Source organism: Seriola aureovittata, chromosome 1 (assembly GCF_021018895.1).
Source record: "Seriola aureovittata isolate HTS-2021-v1 ecotype China chromosome 1, ASM2101889v1, whole genome shotgun sequence".
NCBI lineage: Eukaryota > Metazoa > Chordata > Actinopteri > Carangiformes > Carangidae > Seriola > Seriola aureovittata.
The window spans coordinates 15,382,221-15,402,689 of NC_079364.1; the positions used below are offsets into that span (position 1 = coordinate 15,382,221).

General features: G+C 39.5%; 1 protein-coding gene across 1 annotated transcript in view; it reads left to right on the forward strand.

Annotated features, from left to right (window-relative positions):
- Positions 1–20,469, forward strand: part of galnt18b (UDP-N-acetyl-alpha-D-galactosamine:polypeptide N-acetylgalactosaminyltransferase 18b) — a 77,698-nt gene that overhangs the window by 15,173 nt on the left and 42,056 nt on the right. Inside the window, 2 exon segments of the mRNA XM_056381354.1 lie at positions 13,389–13,584; positions 16,080–16,246. Of these exon segments, the coding sequence (XP_056237329.1) occupies positions 13,389–13,584; positions 16,080–16,246 (363 nt within the window).

Genomic DNA, 20,469 nt, shown 5'->3' on the forward strand with positions numbered 1-20,469 from the left:
GTGTTTTTCAACCTCTGTTGAAATGAGCATCAAATGAGCAATGCATGGTTATACAGTGATATCCATCAATATTTATCATAGTTTGAAATGTTGGATTCTGTTTGTGAACCTTCAGTCCGTGATTTCTAGAGCTCTTCATTTACAACACACCATGTTTACTTCTACATGAAAGCAATAAACCAGAGGGAATGAGAGAAAACATTTAGATGAAGTACAACCTCAAAGGGCTCATTAAAAAATCTCTCTAAGAAAGGCAAGGGCAAACAACAAATAAGGACATTGAAAACCAATTGTAGCAGATGTCAACACGGCAAAACATGTTTGTTTTGTCTCCGTAAGATGTAAAATTTAATGTAATGTAAGCTGACCTCAAAGCTGCCTTTTTAAAGCGATTCTTATCTCTTATCAGATCAGTGTCGTTGGAAACGGTCGACAAAGACGTGAAAGATAAGATAACGATAAGATAATCATCAATGTATTGACATTGTTGAAAATATCAAGGAGCATCATGTTTCACACGGAGTCTACAGGTTTTCATCTGAAACAAAGACAGCACTAGTTTATTTGGAAATGGTATGACCGATAAAGTCTTCGTGTGAGTAAATTAGAGCAGAACAGAAAAATGAAATAAGGAAATACATAGGGAACATTTTTTTTGAATGTGTATTTCTTGAACTACTGCTTGAATTTTGAGACTACTGGGATTGACAGCAGCTTCATCACATTTCAAGCGGGTGTTATCCCTCCTCCACAGACGGCTGTACAGGTTGACCCAGAGGTTATTTCTCCTCCCTCTGAACAGAAAGGAGAAATCTTGATTGATATCATTGTCCAGGCCTTCAGCTAACTTGCAGATGTTGAGGATGGATAGTCAGTTACCAAACCTCAAGAGCTTAATCTTTTTTTTTTTTTTTTTCTGAGCCTCTCTGTCCATTTCCACTAGCTAGCTTTTGTCTCACTTTGTCTCGCACTCCGCTCTCTTGTCAGCATTTCCAGCCACAATAATGTTGAAATAACCTCCACTGATTTTAACCCACAACATTGACTCACATGCCTCGCATTTGTTTTTGTTACAGAAATGTCTTTCTCCAGCTTTTACTTCCCTCAGAAATGCACTTGTCCTGGTCCTTGATGGTTTGTCTCAGCTGAAGTCCAAATCCTTCCTGATGCCTGTGTCAGAGAGCCAAAGAGCAGGAAAAGTGACGCGGATTTAAGACAAGCAACACATTTTCCAAAACTAACTTCCACACTGGGATCAGTAAAATATCATCTTGCTTTCGTTTAGAAATCCATGTCAGTAACATTTTTATTTTTTACCCAAAACACACATATGTTTACTAGTTTACACAGGCAAAGTAACAATGCAATTATATACACTTTAGTACTGTTACTAAACCCTGTTTACACGCAGCGGGTCAATAATCAGATATTTCCCTAACCTCCTTTGTTAATGTGGAAGCACAGCTCACTTATTTTACAGTAATACTCATAATGACACAAGAAGTTGCCTCCTGAGTTGTATGGGTGTGCAACCCTGTCTCTGCAGACAATATATCCATATACTGCTCATTTGTTCAATTACATTTTGTTTTGATAAAAAAGAAAAAGTAATCCAGGTGGCATTACATTTCTTTCCAAACATAGGCTAATTGTTGTTGCATTGTATGGAAATCTAATTTGTAGGAGACAGAGTTGGTGTGTGTGTGTGTCAGGAGGCTGATGCTGCAGTTAGATCAAGGCTCTGTAGCGGGAGCGCTCAGCTTTACCTCAGTGTGAATGTGTCTGAATTACACAAATAGTCAACTGCTCAGTGGAGGAATCTAATTCTGGAGGATATTTTCAGTTTTAGTTGGACTTTTCATACAAAGCTTCATCCTGTCACACTGCTGTTAAAACTATGCTTTCCCTTTTTGAAGTCTTCGTCATACACGTGTACATTTAAAAACTCGTTCCGCCATGTTTCCTGTCTACGTGATGTTTCAGAAATCAGGTTATTGAAGTTTAAAAACAAAAGAAAAGGATTTTGAAGTGCACGTAAACACACTGAGTTACAGCAGCTCAGCAGAAGGTCAGAGTCACAAAACAAAACCTCAGCACAAATCTCCAGAGATGAGCAACTTTTTGCAATAGAGACCTGTTCTGGTTATTAAGTGACCTGTGCCTTATTTTCCTGAAAACTCCCCAACTGAAAAAATCAAGGAGCTCTCCATGTGAATAATTGATACTCGCCGGTACCAGCCATGAACAGAGGCCATGATCAAAAACAAAACATGAAATAAAATACTGGATGTCTGTATCCGCCATACAAATCCATGTAGACTTCATTAATATAGAGCAAAGACTTCTGTTTCTGTGCAGCGAGTATAAGAGAAAGACAAACTCTGCAGTGTTTTAAAGATCCTGTTAGTACTTGTCAGTGAAATATTAAACACAGCGTGTCAGAAACCTTCACACTTCTGAAGATCTTTTCCCATTTATTAAAAAAATCTCTTCATGGAGCGTTGCAGTTGGAGGTGAACATTACTGTACAGCTCAGCTGGAATTATTTTCATTGTTAGAAAGACATCAAAAAATCATTGTCAATCGTTGACGGACCTCGACTTACTTGAGCTTTAAAGTTGGTGTTCATATCATGATCCTTTAAGAAACTATAATGAACAGACTGCAGAGTCTGTTTTAATTTTTCATTCATTCATTCAAGTTTTTCTTTGTTAAATCATGTGGTTTAATCTAATGAATCTAATTGCCATTCTGGAGCAAAATTTAAATAAATTAAAATAAAAAAAAAAAAAGCAAAGAAACAAAAGATGTCTGTTCTATAACTTTCACTTTCTCTCTGCATCACATTAAACACATGCAAACACAAAGCTTTTGTCAGCTGTCTGTCAAACGGCCGGTCCAACACTTCCAGACTGAAATATCTCAACAACTATGGGATTGATTGCCATGAAACTTTGCACAAACAGTCATGGTCCCCAGGGGACTAAAATATTGATTTAGCATTGCACTCCTGTCAAACTGACAGTTTTATATCATAATCAGAACTGATGCATCAAAACCAGAGATAGAACCAGACCTCATTCCCCTGACGTTTCCTTTACTGCCACCAGCACAACAAATTCTTCACTTATCTTGACAAATATCTCAACAGCTTCTCAATGGACCGGGACAAAATGTTCTACAGACACTCACAGTTCCCAGATGATTCATCCTCATGACTTTGGCGATCATGAAGGTGATATTTATCCCCCCACAGGATGAATTACAAGTATAACCTACTTTTATACTTTATGAACACATGCCTGCAACACTAATGCGTTAGAGCTGCTGCTGTACTTTGTGTTTAGTGCTAATTATCAAATGTTAGCGTGCCAAACTAAGATGGTAAACATTAACTAATACTAGAGTTCTTTAAGCTTAGCTATTTGGATAGACAGTCAAGAAAACAATAAAATTCAGTCGCGTACAAAATAAAAACCACAGTAAAAGCACTACAACACATTACATCTTCCTACATACACAGTAGTTCAAGGTTAGGGGTTTATTTGCAGCTTTTTTGCTACTGGTTTAACTAAAGCACTCATCCATTTTGTCAGCTGCACTCTGAGTTTAAACAAAGACCTGACTTGCTTTTTCTCTTTAGGTCATAGGGGACGCTGAAATATTTTAAGACCCCTTTTCCCGGTCTTCTGCTCATGTATTTTTCAGGACTTTCTTTTTGTTTTGTGTCTTTTTTTTTAACTGTTTAAAAACCTCCACAGTGATCACAATTCAAATGTTGTTCAAGTCAATTTCCATTTGTCTGTCCCCATACAGAACAAAATGTTATCAGTTCCTCCCTAATTGAGCTGATTCTTACTCGTCAGGGTGTGCAAACCAGCAAATGGGTTTGATGGAAAATTAAAGGAAAAATAGGTCTTGCTTGAAAAATGCAAGGGGTTATACTTGAAACGTCATCGCCAGTATATAATTGATATTTGCTCCGAAAGATGGATGCCCTATGTGACAGATTAATGGCATTCTTCACCCTGTGTTTTTCCATGCCTTTTAAGTTTGCTCTCAGGTGAATGTTCTGAAATATTTCTGATTTATATCCTACCCTGATGAGTGCTTTTCTGAGGCTACACCCGAGACACCAGTTTATAAAGAAACCCCCACCACCCTCCCCATAAAGGACAAATGATGTTAAACGCAGGGCACAGATAAAACTTGCCAGATAAAAAGTGAAAAGATAGAGCAAAGATTTTTTTCTTTCACAGGCTGAGTGCTGAGGAAGTCAGATCTGATAGGGTGTTATAGAAAAGGCATTGCAGATGACTGGATTTAATGGAATGACAAATCCAGCTTTTCAAGTTGAACAGTGGGAATGAGAAATGCGGTGCAGGAGCAAAATGTCCAGAGCTTGATATCAAATAACGCCTGCGCTGTCTCATAAGATCTACTGTTGTTCAAAGGAAGGAAAATATTGCAGCGAGTTGCTCAGAATGTGTTGGTTTTAATGACATTGAATTTGTAAAGGAGAGTCCTGCTCCTATACAGGATGAAAAAGCACAAAGAAAGCTTTTGTAGCCTTCTGAGGGGCACGAGTGATTTCAGCGTTTTAATGAGGAGAAATGAACAAAAGCGGTAGAGATGACAAAGGCCACTGCAAGTAAACATGACCCTCCTCCTAAGTTCTGCCACTGCATATCCACTCGTGGGAATAAACAAAGAGACAGACAAAGCTACACACCCCTCTCTTCTTTCAAGAGGAAATTGTCAGTGTGACGTGCCAGCCACTGATGCATCCTAATGAGTGAATTTTCCCTTCCTCCAGAGCCAGTCACGGACTCCTGTACAGCGTCTTTACAGTAGTGGACACAGCTTCCCACCCAGTAAACAGACTAATTGGTTATTAGTTTTATTTACTGTCAGAAAAGAGAGGACTTCCAGTGAGCGAGGAGTAATATTTATACTGTAAACTGTAATTGTGCTGTATGTGCAAAGCTGGTCGCGGTCAGTGTGTAAGAGCGGCTGTGTTCTGCAAACACAAGCATCTTCTTCATAAGACACTTTACACAGGTAGATAGGTAGGGCTCCGGATGTCTACAGTGTTCTCATCTGTTTGTTTTTTTAAGCTCTGTTGACAAGCTGTTTTACAAGCTGGTCATCAGTTTATCAAACTCGCATTGATTGATTTCTTTCGGCCAATTAGGGGCATCACAACAAGATGTAAATACAGCATTGACATTCTGTCATCTTATATCTTTTAAGTTGTTATGGAAAAGCATATCAGTAAACACTTATCCAGGAGGAATATTAGCATTTATTTGGAGTCGTGTTTCAAGCCACCCAATCAGAGTGAATTCAGTCTTCACTCTTGTTGTAGCTCTGCTTTGTTCTCCACCAACTCCTGAGAGAAGTATATCCGTCAGTGTTCACCAGCTAGGCGCTTTGTGTGCAGGAAGCATAGAAGTGTGTTTTATCAAAGCTTTTTCACTGAAAACAGCCACCTGCTGATGAGAGCCAAAACAAAATAGTGAAGCTGTGGAACGTAAACCTGAAAAGACGGTGAAAGGCACTGTGCTCCACAAAGCTCAGAGGAACTGTAGAGTCAGGTGATAACGCTCTGCGGGTTTGTCACTGTAAGAAACACCTTTCACATTACACATTCTTTTGACCTACTTTTAATATAAAGACCTTAAATAGTGCTGCCGTAAAGCTGGTAACAAAACAAATCTTGCCACAAGGACTGCTGTCATCTTATGAAACCAAAACTTACAAAGCCCCTGTGCACCATTATTGTTGCCCTGTATTTTAGTCTGTTTTCTTCGAAGCTTTGCAGATTGCAGATCTTGGCACAACATGGAAGTAAATATCTTAGTTCATTTTGCGAAAAATCCCCAAAACAACACTCTACTGCCGTACAGTTAACAAAAACTTGTAAACCACCTGCAGAAAATTCCTGTGATGAAACCAGTTGTGTTTGTAATGAATCCTGCTGTGTTCATTAGCTGGCCGTTAAGGCACAAATTGCGAGCCAGTTAGTTACAGTAAAAACTAAAAACCTTACAGTCCTGGTGGTTTTATAACTGAAGGACTGACTGACTCACATGTGGTCTGCATCATTCTGTTCTTCTGTAAAATAAGAACAGGAATATTTTCAGCTTACACAGATAGAAAGCTGTTATATAAATGTCTGTGCATGGAGAGGACCTTGCACTGAGGGTGTATTCCACCTCAGTCTTTAGACTAGACTATGGACTAGCCAGAGGGTTGTTTCTTGGAGAACTAACCTCTTGTTATAAACGCAACAATGGCTGAAGCTCAGCGCCGCCACCACCCGCTCCCGGAAAGAACTCTTCCAGCCTGCCAGCAATATGTCCTACTACCTGCATCTGAAAAGGTAAAGGCATGAGCAGAACAAGCTTAGTCATAAAGAGATGAGAGCAAGACTCACCTCCTCTGTCACTGGAGAAGTAGAGCAGTTTTAGCTTAACAGTACTTCTGAACTGAACCTGTCTCTTCACCCGCTCGCATGTCAAAAACAAAAGGCCCTCTTTGAACACAAGCTACACATTTAGACGTGTGTGTTTGAAAGAGGTTAGAAGGAGGCCGTCTACGTCAAGCTGTTGCTTAATGTAAGTTGTTGTATTTTTCTATTTATAACTCTTACGTTCGCACTCGGAAGAGATGCCAACATGGTGAAGTCGAACTAGGGGGGAAATCTCTGAGCAGAACACAAGACAAACACATCTGAGCTGTGATGGATTCCAGGCAAACCCTCAGTCTTAGACTCTTAAGTCTGTTCGCACAGCAGTGAATTAATTGTGGGGACATTTGCTGCTCTGACCAGAACACCAAACATGCCTGATGTTTACATTTATAGACAGAACAAAGCCTCTTGAAGAAAGCGGAACACAAGACAAAAGTAAGAAACAACCGCTAATGGCTCCGGAGAGACACGTCGGAGACTCCTCTCTGGCAGCAGGGGGGTTGATGTCATGCCATGACTGTTGTTTAATCTCTGGGTCTACATATAGAAGAATGGAATATTTTCAAAGAAGGGACCAAATCAGCAGCTTAGTCCTGTGTCACTGCTTGATAGACATAACCAGAAAAGGAACTATCATATGTGCCTTAGCACATGTGCACTCATGCTACAATGTCCTGAATTTATTACTGTTCTTTGAATGTGTGTATTGGTATTCTTACTCCTGATAGGTTTGTTATCATTTATAGGTTGTGCCTTTGTTAAATTCATATGTTCATATTTCCATAACCAATAGACATAAACAAGTGTTTGATCTCCTTAAATAGTTATTTAGGAATTTGTTTTAACAAAGTAACATCATTAAGCATGTGACATTGGCCTCTACTAGACATCGTACCAGGAGGGGGTGTAGGGATGCCACCAACCAAAAAATGGTGAATGTGTGTGTGGAAGCATGCACTGTTGTCGAGACCGAACGTGAAAAGCAAAATGATCTGATTAAGCTGACAGCTGCTTTGATAGCAAGTCTTAGAAACACCTGTGTGCCCTGAAATTTTGATGTGGATGATGAGATCTGTTTTATGCCAAAGTCTTCTCCTCCCCCTCAGTCGAGTCAGTATCAATATACAAAGAATATTTTGACTTCACCACAGCTTTGATGTTTCGGCTTCATACGCCGCTCTCATTATGTTGGATGTAAAATGCCACAGTGACAGAGGATAAATTGCAAACCGTCTGCTTTAATTGAAGGGTATTTACAGACAGAGGAATCAGAAGAAGTACAGACTCATTTTTAAATTTGTCTGTTGACAAGGTCAAACAGGGATCCTCATCTGACTTAGACAATATTCATTTATCGCTTTTAGTTTGTAGTTAACTATCTATGATTTATATAAGCAGCTGACATTAATGTGGCAAAACAGAAATGAACTGTGTTTTGGTTTAGTGAGTAGTATGGCAACATACTGTAAATGATGTCTACATTATCCCTTAAATTCATGTTGGTGACTGATTTTTTTTTTTTTTAATTAGCTTTTTCCTCAACCATTTATACAGCAAATGTCGAAAACAGTTCTTTCACACCTAAGTGGCTCCCAGTTTCCCAATAATCATCTATCTTGGAAGTTAAGAGGGACTTAAATTCCTACTCATGCTTCCTGAAGCAGTAAACTGCATGTTTTTTTCCGCTACATCATAAATATAAGTCACTTTTCCTGTGTCTTCATCAAAAAAAAAAAAAAGATTTATATTTTATATTTCTTGGTTTCATGATGGTGCCCCAAAGTTTTTCATGAGTTCAACAGAAAACCATTCCGATATCTGTCTATGTAGATGGAAACCTTATTTCAATTCAGCCAGTCAAATCTTGCATAATGTGAGTGTTCTATCACAGGCGGAGCAGACGGTCGCACTGAACCACACAGAAGCAGCTACAAAAGAGCCACAGACAACAGCTCACATAAGCTTTTCTGCTAAACTCTTCTTCTTCTTATCCCCTGTCTTGTCCTGCACTGTAGCTTGTTGAACCAAACTGAACTACACTGCTAACATCAGATATGTTGCTAATTAGCTGCTCAGCTGCGGCGCATTAAGCAGCACATAAATGTACCTGCAAATGTCACTCGGTCTGTTTAAGTGCTGCTGTTTTCTTTACTCTTCAAAACCACTAACAAGGCACTGTCTTCTACAGAGCTTCTTTGCTTCTCCTTCCCTGTGGTGAACGTGCACTCTGGCAGCCCGCCAGCCGCTGTCAATCATAGACACCAACACACAGAGCAGGAGCATATCTGATATTTCCCCAAACACCTTGTTTTCTTCCTTTGGATAATATAAAATAAAATAAAACATTTTTAAAGTCTGTGGTACTGGAGATGATGCTTAGAGTGTATCTCCTACATACTGTATCTCACATCTCTAAAAACCACTCAAATATATGTTCAGCATCTGGTTCACACTGAAGATCTCTTGACCGAGATTTTGCCCTTTTATAGATTTTCACTAAAATTGTTATAAGCCCCCCCCCCCCAATAGAGTTTAGGGTTTAGACAGGCAGGTAAAAAAAAAATCTGCCCTACAGCACTTTTGTCAAAAGTCTACATCTGTACCACTGTGACTTAGTGTAGCACATGACAGAGTTATCTCCAAGGTGTCAAAACTGATAATGATTTGCATGTGAAATTCAAAACATTTTCCTCTCCACTGGCAGGAGGGGGATGAATAAACATAATTTGCTAAAAATCTTTGTGCATTCTGGCGCAGTTTCATCACTGTGAACTATTTTTTATGAGCTCCAATTTAATAATTTAAAATGGGCTGCTGTGCGTCTAAAAAGTTTCTGTAGGGCCTGGAGGGTTACTGTTCCTTTTCAGTGACTTCGTTGTCAAGTGTCTTAAGTTTGTTCTCTAGCCATTTTTGTTTTTGCCTGTGTTTATGACAATGAGTGTGCGCATGTATGTGCATATCTTTTCTACTGGCTCTCTCCTCTGTGACTGCACACAGCTATAACTCAGTTGCCTTGCTGTGCACGCACTGGAAGCACACTTCGTGCTGCAATCCACACACGCCCAGAGTGCTGCTGGGAAGCTTAGGGAATACTTCCCCTGTCTACACACATACACATACGCACACATGCTGTTCGCACTACTTATTGCCTCAGGTACTTGGCTGTGCTTTACTTGAGTTAGCACCGAGGTTAGTTGACTGAATGTGTACTCAGGGGGAAACCATTCTCCAAACAGCAAGGTTACAGTAAGTCACATGACCTGCTTGATTCAAAACACGTCATGTGAGATACTGTGAAATGTTTTCGCTTCATGTGATTCATGTAAACGACTTCAAAGATTGTACTAACATGTTTGTCAGATATCTATTGTTTGTATGTTGCCAAGGTTACCCTGTCCAAACAACACTACCCTGACCTAACCGCTGCTGTAGGGATTCACTGCTGAGGGAACCGTCTCTGTGGGTTTAATTAATCACCGCCACATGAATGGACCTTCAGGCATACTTGCCAGGACTGAAAGACTTTCAGAACTTTCATCCTGTCCTTAGTCTAATCACAGTTATGTCTTATGAAGAACTGAGACACTTTCCCTCTGCTTCACATCAGTGAGATTTTAACAGCTGTCTGTTGAATGTGAGGAGCTGAAGTTATTCCGCCTCAGGCTCGTAGCGTTCACTCTGCATTGTTCTCTCAGCTTGGATGTTGGTCGACTTTTTGATTTGTTAATGTTTCACAGATGAATAACTGCGTGTGTACAATGTTGTTTTGTTTTGTAAATGTGAGAGACTTTACTTTGGTATTTCTTAATTAGCCATAATAAATAACTGCAACTGTAGCTTTCATTACAGCTAAAATACAAACACTATTATAGAGAATAAAGCATTTTGTTTTGGTAAAATCTCATTGGTAATGTACATTATTACCACTGAATACATTATTATAGTAAATTTTTACACAGCTCCTCACCATTCAGAGCTAAAACACGTGCAGGTATTCTAGCTAGCTGACAGCATCTAAAGAAAGTAGTAATTTTATATTGGTTTAGCATTAAGCTTCATGTGTCATTAAAATTTAAAACAGAGCAGTTCAATATTTTGTAAAAGTATGCTTATTTGCTTTTTTGCAGTCAGTTGAGAAGAGACCTTTATGATGTCTGTCCGTTGAATATATATAGCTATAGCCCTCAGCCAGTTAGCTTGCCCGCAGCTAGTGAAGCAGCGAAGCCTGTAAAATGAACTTGTTGTACAACTATTTCTATATAAATTAAACAAATGAATAATAATGTTTAAATTAAATTAGAAATTCATCACGTAAATTTATGTAAACATAAACATGTCCTCAGATGTGTAAGAAAGGCACTGCATCGTTGGATTTTACAGAATACAGATCCTGTAACTATCACATTCCAAAGAAACTTACTGCAGCCTGAGCTCCTGCCTTTTCAGAGGCAGCTCTTTTTGTTTTGGTTCATAATGTAATCTCTTCACACCTGCCTTTGTGCTTTTGTCTTAGTCCTTACTTGGCTCTCTGCACAGTTTGTCACTCGTATGTTAAAACAATCTCCTCATGAATATTAACCTTTCCCAAGCTGCTTAAAACACACTAATGTTCAGACACGCACACGCACACACACACACACACACACACACACACACACACACACACACACACACACACACACACACACACACACACACACACACACCTACCTCTTTGTCTTACTATATTCATGGGGACTCATCATTGATAGAATGCATTCCCTCGCCCCTTCTCCTAACCTGACCCAGCACAACTGAATGTCTAACCCCTAACGTAAACCTAATTCTTACCCTAACACCAAATCTTAATCTTCTAACAGCCTTTAAATGTGCATTTAAGTATTTTGGGTCCAGCGTTTTCGTCCGGAACAAGGACCCTATAGGTATAGTGGGCTCCAGGGTTTCAACCCCCCCATCCCCCAAACACACACACAAATTTAACCTTGCCCTTTACATATGGTTTCACCAAGGTCCCAGCTTTTTCCCTCCTCTCCTCACAATAATGCCGTGGGTGTTTGAGGATTCTGAGTTCATGCTAATGTCTCACTACAAGATTTGTCTTCGTTTATTAGCCTAAAGTGTTCATTCATCTTTATCCTGCTCCTCTTCTTAAACTTAAAAGACAACATGATTTAAAACGGCTTAGATAAAAAATGGCACAAAACTACTACATGACAAACAATAATATTAATATTATTCAAAGAATAAATGATTCTTGTCACTCTTCTCCTAGCTTGCATTTCATTTCAATCTAAACAAGAAAACAAAACTGTTTATTATGTCTGGTAGACTGTGAATTGTTCCTGATAACCTCAGTCTGTCAGCAGCAACCTGAAATGTGAAGCTTTATAATGAAACTGGTCCATTTATTCTATTGTTGTATAGCTTCAATATGCTGCAGGGGACTGATGTCTTTGCTTTTAATGAAATTATTAAAAGACGATCCCAGAACCAATTTTCATTAGATTTAATTTCCTGCTGATTACGACATTTAATTGACAGTATGTCATTATTATCCATGACATGGAATTCAGTTTCACTCCAACCTTTGAAATTAGGTAAATTATTATGAAATATTATTTTCCCTCCATTTTCTTCTCTGGTCATTTTATTCTCTGCAGGAGTATAGGTGTGATAAGGTCAAACTAGTTTCTCTAAATTATACTGAGGCAACCTATCACACAGCTCACAGTGTTTTTCACCAGTTTCAGTGCACATCAAATGACATTTTCTTTTCTTAGCTTCATTGGGTCACCAGCAACCTCTCACCCCCACCCCCACCCCTATGTTTTCACAGTTCATAAATATCACTGTGCTGTTCAATAATGGTAAAGCTCATCTGACTGTGGCACATTGCATAATTTCCCAACAGGTACTATGAGTCAACAAAATTGCTGTTAAACAAAAAACCTGGGGAAGCTTTTGTGTGTTTTTTTTTTTTTTTTTTTTAATGTAGAAAAAAAATAAGGTTACACTTTCATTTCAGAGCGAGACACTGTAATCATGCAAGTGCAGTTGGGAAACTTTCATATATACTCTTCAAGATGATATCGTTTCATTTTTTTTTTTTTTTATCAGCTTTACCTACTGCATTTTTGGCATTTAAAGCACAAGCCTGTGGGTAAAGCACCCTGACTATTAAGCACACTCAGAGGTTTGCCTCTAAAGTGCATTAAAACCTCCTGGAAGCAGGACAGAATTTTTAACAGACATTTTTTTATGGAGTCTGGACATGAACTGAGTCCATCAACAAGGACCACAAGCAGTAATAGACTGTTTTTCACGCTAAGCTTGTGTTAAATGTCTCTCTGCTCTCAGTGCTGTCAGTGTTGCTCAGCTATACGATGAGTCAGGGCTGCTCTCATTTTGAGCCCTTTCAATACAAAAGGAGGTCTTGTGTGGGTTGAGAACACAAACAGAGAAAGCTACACTTTCTCCAAAAATGATCACACATTACCACTTGATTAATGATTACAGGAAGCCTGTGTGTTTTGGTCTAAAGATACCTTCAGGGAAATTAGTTTCGCTTTCCCCTCTGTTGGAGGTCAAAGAGCAAAGTCAGCTACAGAACAGTTCACCAGCTGCTGGTAGGAATTGAATCTTTTGTTCAAGGACATTATAGCTTCTCATCATGTGTATGAACTCCGGTGCTTCCTTTGAAGGACACAGAGTCAGTCTTTTTAAATCACAGGCCACCCTTCACCTGCTAACATATATTACAGCTCAAAGAAAACAGCATTTATCACTGTGATTATATTAGCGCTATCAATTTTCCACATTCCTTAAATGTCATCTTACGCACAACCTCACTGGAAGGTTGAGAGGCTGTGGCCTAGACAAATACTCATGCTATTTGTCTTCCTGTGCCTCCTAGAGACTCCAGGGAGAGGAGAGGACGGTCAGGCGGACACATCATTCTCTGATTCGTCGCTGTTCGCTCACTGGGGTCAGGAGCTCAGCCCGGAAAACCGGCGGGTGGCGTTAAAGATGTTCCAGTACTATGGATATAACGGCTACCTCAGTGATCGGCTCTCTCTAGACAGGCAAATACCAGACCTGAGGCCTGATGGGTAAGAGTGCAGGCAGAATGATGCTCAAACACTGTCATTTTTATATATGCTACTGGCATCCACACTAGATGCTAGCTGTTGGTATAGTATCCTATGTTGATTTTGATTGTGTGTAAACTGATGTTTCTCCTCACTTGCTTCTCTTGGTGATTACATTTGCCCTGAAAAGGTGCAATACTACATAAAAGTATCAAAACCAATGTGTGGTGCAGTGTAATCGTGGTATCAGTTAATATGTTTGTGTCTTCATGTAGGAGTGGGCAATTAATTCCTCTATCACAGTGCAGTGTATGTAATTTTATATTGTGATGTGATAATGAGTCTACAGCCACGCTAGAGGCACTGTGAGGCCGTGCACGAGCTTAATGCTCACAATCACAATGCTGACATGCTGTTGTCAAGCAGATATCGCAGATCATCATGTCTGTACTGTGCCATGTAAATATTATATCATGGTCCATGTTTACCAGCCATGTTGTAACATTTAGTAATTAGTAAAAAAAAAATAATAATTAAGTACAGCGGAGGCTGATTGACACTTTGTAGGTATTTGGTCATAAAACAATGTATTTGACCAGTTGGAATTTTGCCCTGATGGTGGCGCGAGATGAACAAATGTCATGGTGGCTTTAGAGATATGTCAGTCTGGACTAAGTAGCTGACAGACTGACATCGCCATCCCTGACTTTTTTTTTTTTTAATCCTATATTAACAAATATCTGCAAATATGATCTAACACACCCAGAGATATTAAAGGGGTAGCCACCATGCTATAACCAGCATGGTAAACTTACATTGTCTCAGTGCTGCAACTAAGTATAGCTACAAAGTTGTGAATTCATGCCCATTATAATTTCCCAGAGCCCGAGTTGCCGTCTTCAAATGAATTGTTTCATCTGACCAACAGTCAAACAATGAAAGAACTATGGAATTATGGCACTTTTGCTTGAAAAATGGGACAATTAACCAACTATCAAAATAATTTCTAGTTAGTTATATCGCAAACGATTAATTGAAAGATCATCAGTGCTGCATCTACAGTGCTGTTCTGTGCTGTTTTTTAAGTTCTGAGGACCTTAAGAGGCAGTTGCTCCGCAGAAGAACACACTGTTGTTCCCTCTCAAACACTGAGTGCCTCTAAGTGAAAACCATTAAAGAAAAAGACTGTACTTCTGCCTACAGCATTCAGTGCAAATACCTGCTGTTGAGTTGATTATATCATGTAGACGGATGAAAACTCTATTACTTGACAGTCAGCTTGATCAAGGGGTGATTCTTATTGTACCAATATGTCACACGTCCCCATGGATATCTGAAGCTGGCAGGAAAAAGGACATACTTTCCATTCACAGCATATAAAGTAATGGACATGTGCCTTTCAAAGCCTTCTGCTGTTATTCATGCACTGTGGGCACTTTGATTAAGTCCTAAGTCCTTTACAGGGAATTGTTCAGACCTTGCTGGCTGGCTGTGACTCTGTGACTGGTTTTCAACACAGCTTATATGTTCACATCACCAAGGTTACAGCAGCACACTGACATCCCGGTGCGAAAGTTTACACAGCTCAGAGAACTTCGGGGCATTTTCGCCACTGCACATCACTAAACTCCCTTCAGACCATCCGTTCCCACTAATACAGGCTCTGTGAACTCATCCAAAACTGTTCCAGGGGATACATTAATCACACACATTTTGAATCCATGTTTTCTTCACACATCTCCCAAACAAAGTGCCTTAACCATGCTTTTCTGTAAATAAAACATGCTCCTGTCAGTAATTAACAGCGTGATATGGTAACAGCCATGTGATTGTGGTTATATTCCACAGGCAGGTAAGACACCACAATCCCAGAGCAATTCAGTCTTCACGATTAAATTAAATTAAATGGTGATGTCAAAAAGATTATTATGGGGAGTTTGCAACAGATTTAGCCACCACCATCCACATACTGTTATTGAGGAAATAATTGCATGATGCATAATGCATTTGTGTCATTCCACACAGAAAACATCAATTTCAAAAAACATTATCTGCAGCTTTATGGCCATGTTTTTACAGCTCACTCTCTTATTTCTTAGAAACGAGCATCAGTCTTCTCTTGGGAGAAGAGGTCGGCCTCCTCATTCACAATGAAAATGTCAGGACACATTGTTTTAAAAGGAAAAGAGAGGACCTTGACTGACAGTCCTTAGCACATGGCCTTTTATTTATTGCTCCAAAACCAATCCCTTTTATAACTGCATCACTATTGCAGTAGCAATCTGATCATTATATTTCCAAATATCTGCTGGCCATGAACTTGTGCCAGTGCCTACATTTATACCTTGATTCATGAAAATAGGGTCCTGATACAGTCTGCCAAGTAGCTGGGTTGGCATGAAATCTGACATTCCCCGCCTCTCCGGGAATCAATGTCAAATGTATCTGTTAATCCTTCAGACAAGATGTAGATCTAACCATTGCCTCACCAAGGATTTGTTATTTCTCCTCCACAGGTGCAGAAACATCACTTATCCTTTAAACCTTCCTCAAGTGAGCATTGTGTTCATTTTTGTGAACGAAGCCTTGTCCGTCATCCTGCGGTCCATTCACTCAGCCATCAACAGGACGCCCTCCCACCTTCTCAAAGAGATAATCCTGGTCGACGACAACAGCAATAACAGTGAGCAGCATCATTTTTAATACAGCAATTGACCGTTTGTTAAACCCCCCCTCCCCAAACAGTGTGCATTTGTAGCAAGGTAACTATAGGCTATTCAGGCCTATTCAAGCTTTGGGTTTCTTGACATGTTAAGTTTGCATGTGGCTTCAGCAAGAAAGATACTCTGCATTTAAAGGATTTGGCGGCAGTGGAAGTATAAGGATAGATTTAACAACTTTCTGGGTTTTAACATCATCGGTTAATAATTTTTTAGAGAATCCAAGGGTCACCTACAGTATGTGACCTCAGTGTATGCAGAATCAGATCACAGACAGAGATTACTCTTAAAAGCCAAAAGAAACCAATGTGAGAATATGATTTATTATTATTATTGTGTGAGTTTGACTTAGGTGGAGGAACTTTGAGGCTGTTGGCTCCTAGTCTCACCCTTTCTTGACGATGTCTTGTGATCGTCATTCAGTTGCACACATTTCAAATGACTGGTCAGATGCTTATTGCCAATGTGGCTGACCTTTAAACTTGTTTTTTCAAACCAATTTTCATAAAGAAAAAAAATGGGGGGAAAAAAATGATTTGTTGATAAAAGTCCTTCAAATGTTCATACAAACTGGCTTCAGCACTACACACCACACGCATGCCGGTGCTATAAATCCTTGGGTGCCACCATAAACACAGTTCTTCTTCTGATGGTTTTTGGCATTTGGCAAACAGCTTTTTGGTGCATTAATGCCACCTTCATGTTCATTACTTGCAAATGGATTCATTCACCAGTTCAATGAACAGTGCTCATTTAGCACATTCATGCACAACACTGATCACAGTGTTGCCACCTGTCACACTTTTAGCTCAGAATATCCACTGTCAAATACAGTGTCTCACGCTGACCAAAACTATGTAGAATATCGGCTCCTTTTCCTCTTTTTCTTTGTGCACCATTTACACATGTGGCATAGTGGTAACTTCACTGTTTCGATCTTCTGATGTGGCATTGTGATCTTATGGTAGCCTTATCAACCTAAACCTTTTTCCTCACAGCAAACAGGCGAGCTGTTGCTCACAAATTCCAAGTTTATGCAGTGAAACGGTTTAAGGAACCAAGCTGCCGTGTTCACAATGAGTCAAGCACTTTCAAACCTTTCAGCACATTTTTATGTTTATTTTTTATGTTGTTTCCTCTGGAGAATGACTTTTTATTCCTGGCATGTCAGCTGAGTTATTAAAGGTAGTTATCAATTTTGCTGCTTAAATGTAATAATATTTGCAGTAGTGTCATTGCTGGAAGCATAGAACTTGTCAAATCACTGAAGTAAATAAAAATAAGGCAACAGATAATAGGCCTAATAATGAAAAAACTGTTTATTGTACTCAGCTTATTAGTTACTCTGCTGTTGTTTTCTCAGTGCAGAAATATCTTTATCTTTATGCATTCATAGGTATAGCAGTGGTTAATGAACCATAAATTCTATGTGTATTTGGATGTACGCCTGTATTTTGGTTTGCTGTGTCATTGCCTTTTGGAACTTCACAGTGCTTCACAGTGGTGGAATCTTTTTTTCCCCTCAAATTCATTTGATGGGTCATCTCACCCAAATTACCAATAAATAAATAAACAGATACATTCAACTAGAAATGAAACTGTTGTCACTTTTCCCTCATGGTGTCTGGCCACTTAGATAGCTAGATTCAATTTGAGATATCTGTCTCTAAAATTCCACCAATACAATGGAGGTGAACGGAATTATTTGGTACTGCGTTAACATCTCTTTCCACAAACAGTGCCATTGTTACTCCACACAACACAGTGTCATCCATTTTCACTGGAACTACTTTCTACTGCAAAAATAGTCCCTACAAAAACTGTCAATCATGAGGTCTGTGGAAACCAACCCACCAATACCCACCCACCCCCCCGCCATCCTCACTGGACAATGGCTTCCTGTCCTTATGAATCCCATTTTAACCCCTGAACAAAGTTTGAAACTAACTCATGGAGCTAATGTTATCATTTCATTCCAGCTGGCTAGAAAATAAAGTCTGCTTTTTTCTATATCTGAAGTGAAGGACCCAATTTTTAGTTATCGTTGTAAACTGTGCATCACATGTGCAACAATTGGAATTCAAACAACCATTTCAAAAAGTACTTTTCATCAGCTTTGTGCTAAAGGAGGCCTATAGTTTAAATATCACTGCTTCATGTGTGGAGAAATCGGTATCTGTGATATGTACTGCTCCTCTCATGGCCTCTAGACTCCTTTTAATGTTTTTAATTCGAGTCTGTGTTCACTGGATTGAACCGATAGATGAATAACACTAATTAGCTGCAGAGCCTGGATATTTGCCCTGAGGCAGATAACAATCCAGCAAGGTGATGAAGTGTTTGCAGATATCTTGTCTGCATTTGCAACCCTCATCCATACATCTGCATGCATTGGATGTTGTGTAAACAGTATTTGGTCGAAAAGATATCCAGTATATGCTGACAATGTGCAACTGCTGAGCTCTGTTCGCCCATTATTACAGAGACTGGCTGTGACTGATGTGTGAGAATACTAAAAGGTGACTTTAGTCTGCCGTGCAAAGCACAATAAGTTGTCTTGAAGTAACCTGTGAAAAGTGGACCTTGTAATTTACAGTGTAAGGCTTAACGACATTACAAAGGCAGAAAGCAGGCTATAAAACGGTAATGATACTGTGCCAAGGTCATTTATAGGCAATACACATTTAAATGGGCTGTTCTGCTTGTAACAAGGACTGAGACAACCATTAGGGGCAATCAACATGGCAAATACTGGCACTGGGAAGAATATGTTTACCAAAGTCAATTATGCAAAGCATGTAGCGTGGCCTGTAGCTTGCTGGAAGAGAATATAGATCACTTTGGTATTGTCTTGCTAACGTGTCTCAACATGTTGGCAAAAGAATGATCTCTTATTGACCAGGAAGGTGAATATATACAAAGTTATCCATTCATTAAAAAATGAAAAGGTGAAAACCCAAACGTTTGCTCCCATTCCTCCTAGCACAGGAGGATTATCACATCACATCTCATAAACATTCATATTTCATCACGTAATTGAGAGCTAGGAGCAGTCGCCTTTAGCTCCCTCAGATACCCAAATCATGCACTGACATTTTGCTGGTGGCATTTCACCCTGTTTGCTTGAGCACTCTGTCACACTGCGTCTGATAGGCCTGGTGTTATCATTATCACCATGACTGTGAATCTTATCTGTGCTAAATGTCATTAGCCCGCTGACCCGTGATGCTGCTGAGATTGCTGAAGGGGTCATCGTCCACAGCTAACCTCCCAGGCATCCACAGCTTTACATTAGTCATCCGCCACTGTCACAGCTCACCTCCGTGAGGCATTAGCATGCAGGAGAATGTGTAGCCATCAAGGGAGAGAAGGGCAAATTGACCTAGCTGATTCTGCCTTAATTGGATAATGTCCCAAGCTGTGGCCCAAGAAAGGCTTGTCTGTGTAAGAGCGAGGTTTTGAGAAGGGCTCACTTATTAGACAGGCTGTCAGAGGGCTTATGATTCAATACTTTAACTGAAATGATTAATACCAAGAAGTCTTGTATATGTGTGAGGGTGGACGATTTGGTGGCGAGCAACTAATTTCAAGCAAAATGTGCTTTGTCTATAAAAGAAATTAGTGGAAATGTCCATGACAATCTCTAATGGCCCGCAATGACTTCTTCCATTTGCCTGTTTTATCCTTTAAAATGTATAAATATTTTCTAATTTACTGACTTGACCAAGAAAAACACCAAATATTCCCATTTGAGAAGCTAAAACCAGTGAATTCTCTACCATTTTTTCTTAAAATTAAAACAATTACAATCAGATATTAAGATATTGCTGATTGTTGTCAATCGACTAATCAATGAATCAACTTGTCTTTTCAACTCCAATTAAGCTCAAGACCTGTATATTCATGTTTAGCATTTACAGCAGGTGACAAGTTATTACTGATCACTTGCTTCTCTTTGACACGTTCATCCAGCACCTCAGGTGTGCAAAGAAGTTCTAGCAACTGTTTAAAACCAGTTTGACATCCCGCAAGCAGTCTCTGCAGGTCTAGCCAATGAAAGCTGAATACACACAAAAGCTGGGACAATATCAGCACAAGCCAACAAAGCCGAGTTTACAGCACATACTGGCATAAAATAAAAGCAGAGCCCATTTGTACTGGAACTTCAGCGGCATGTGTTAAATGT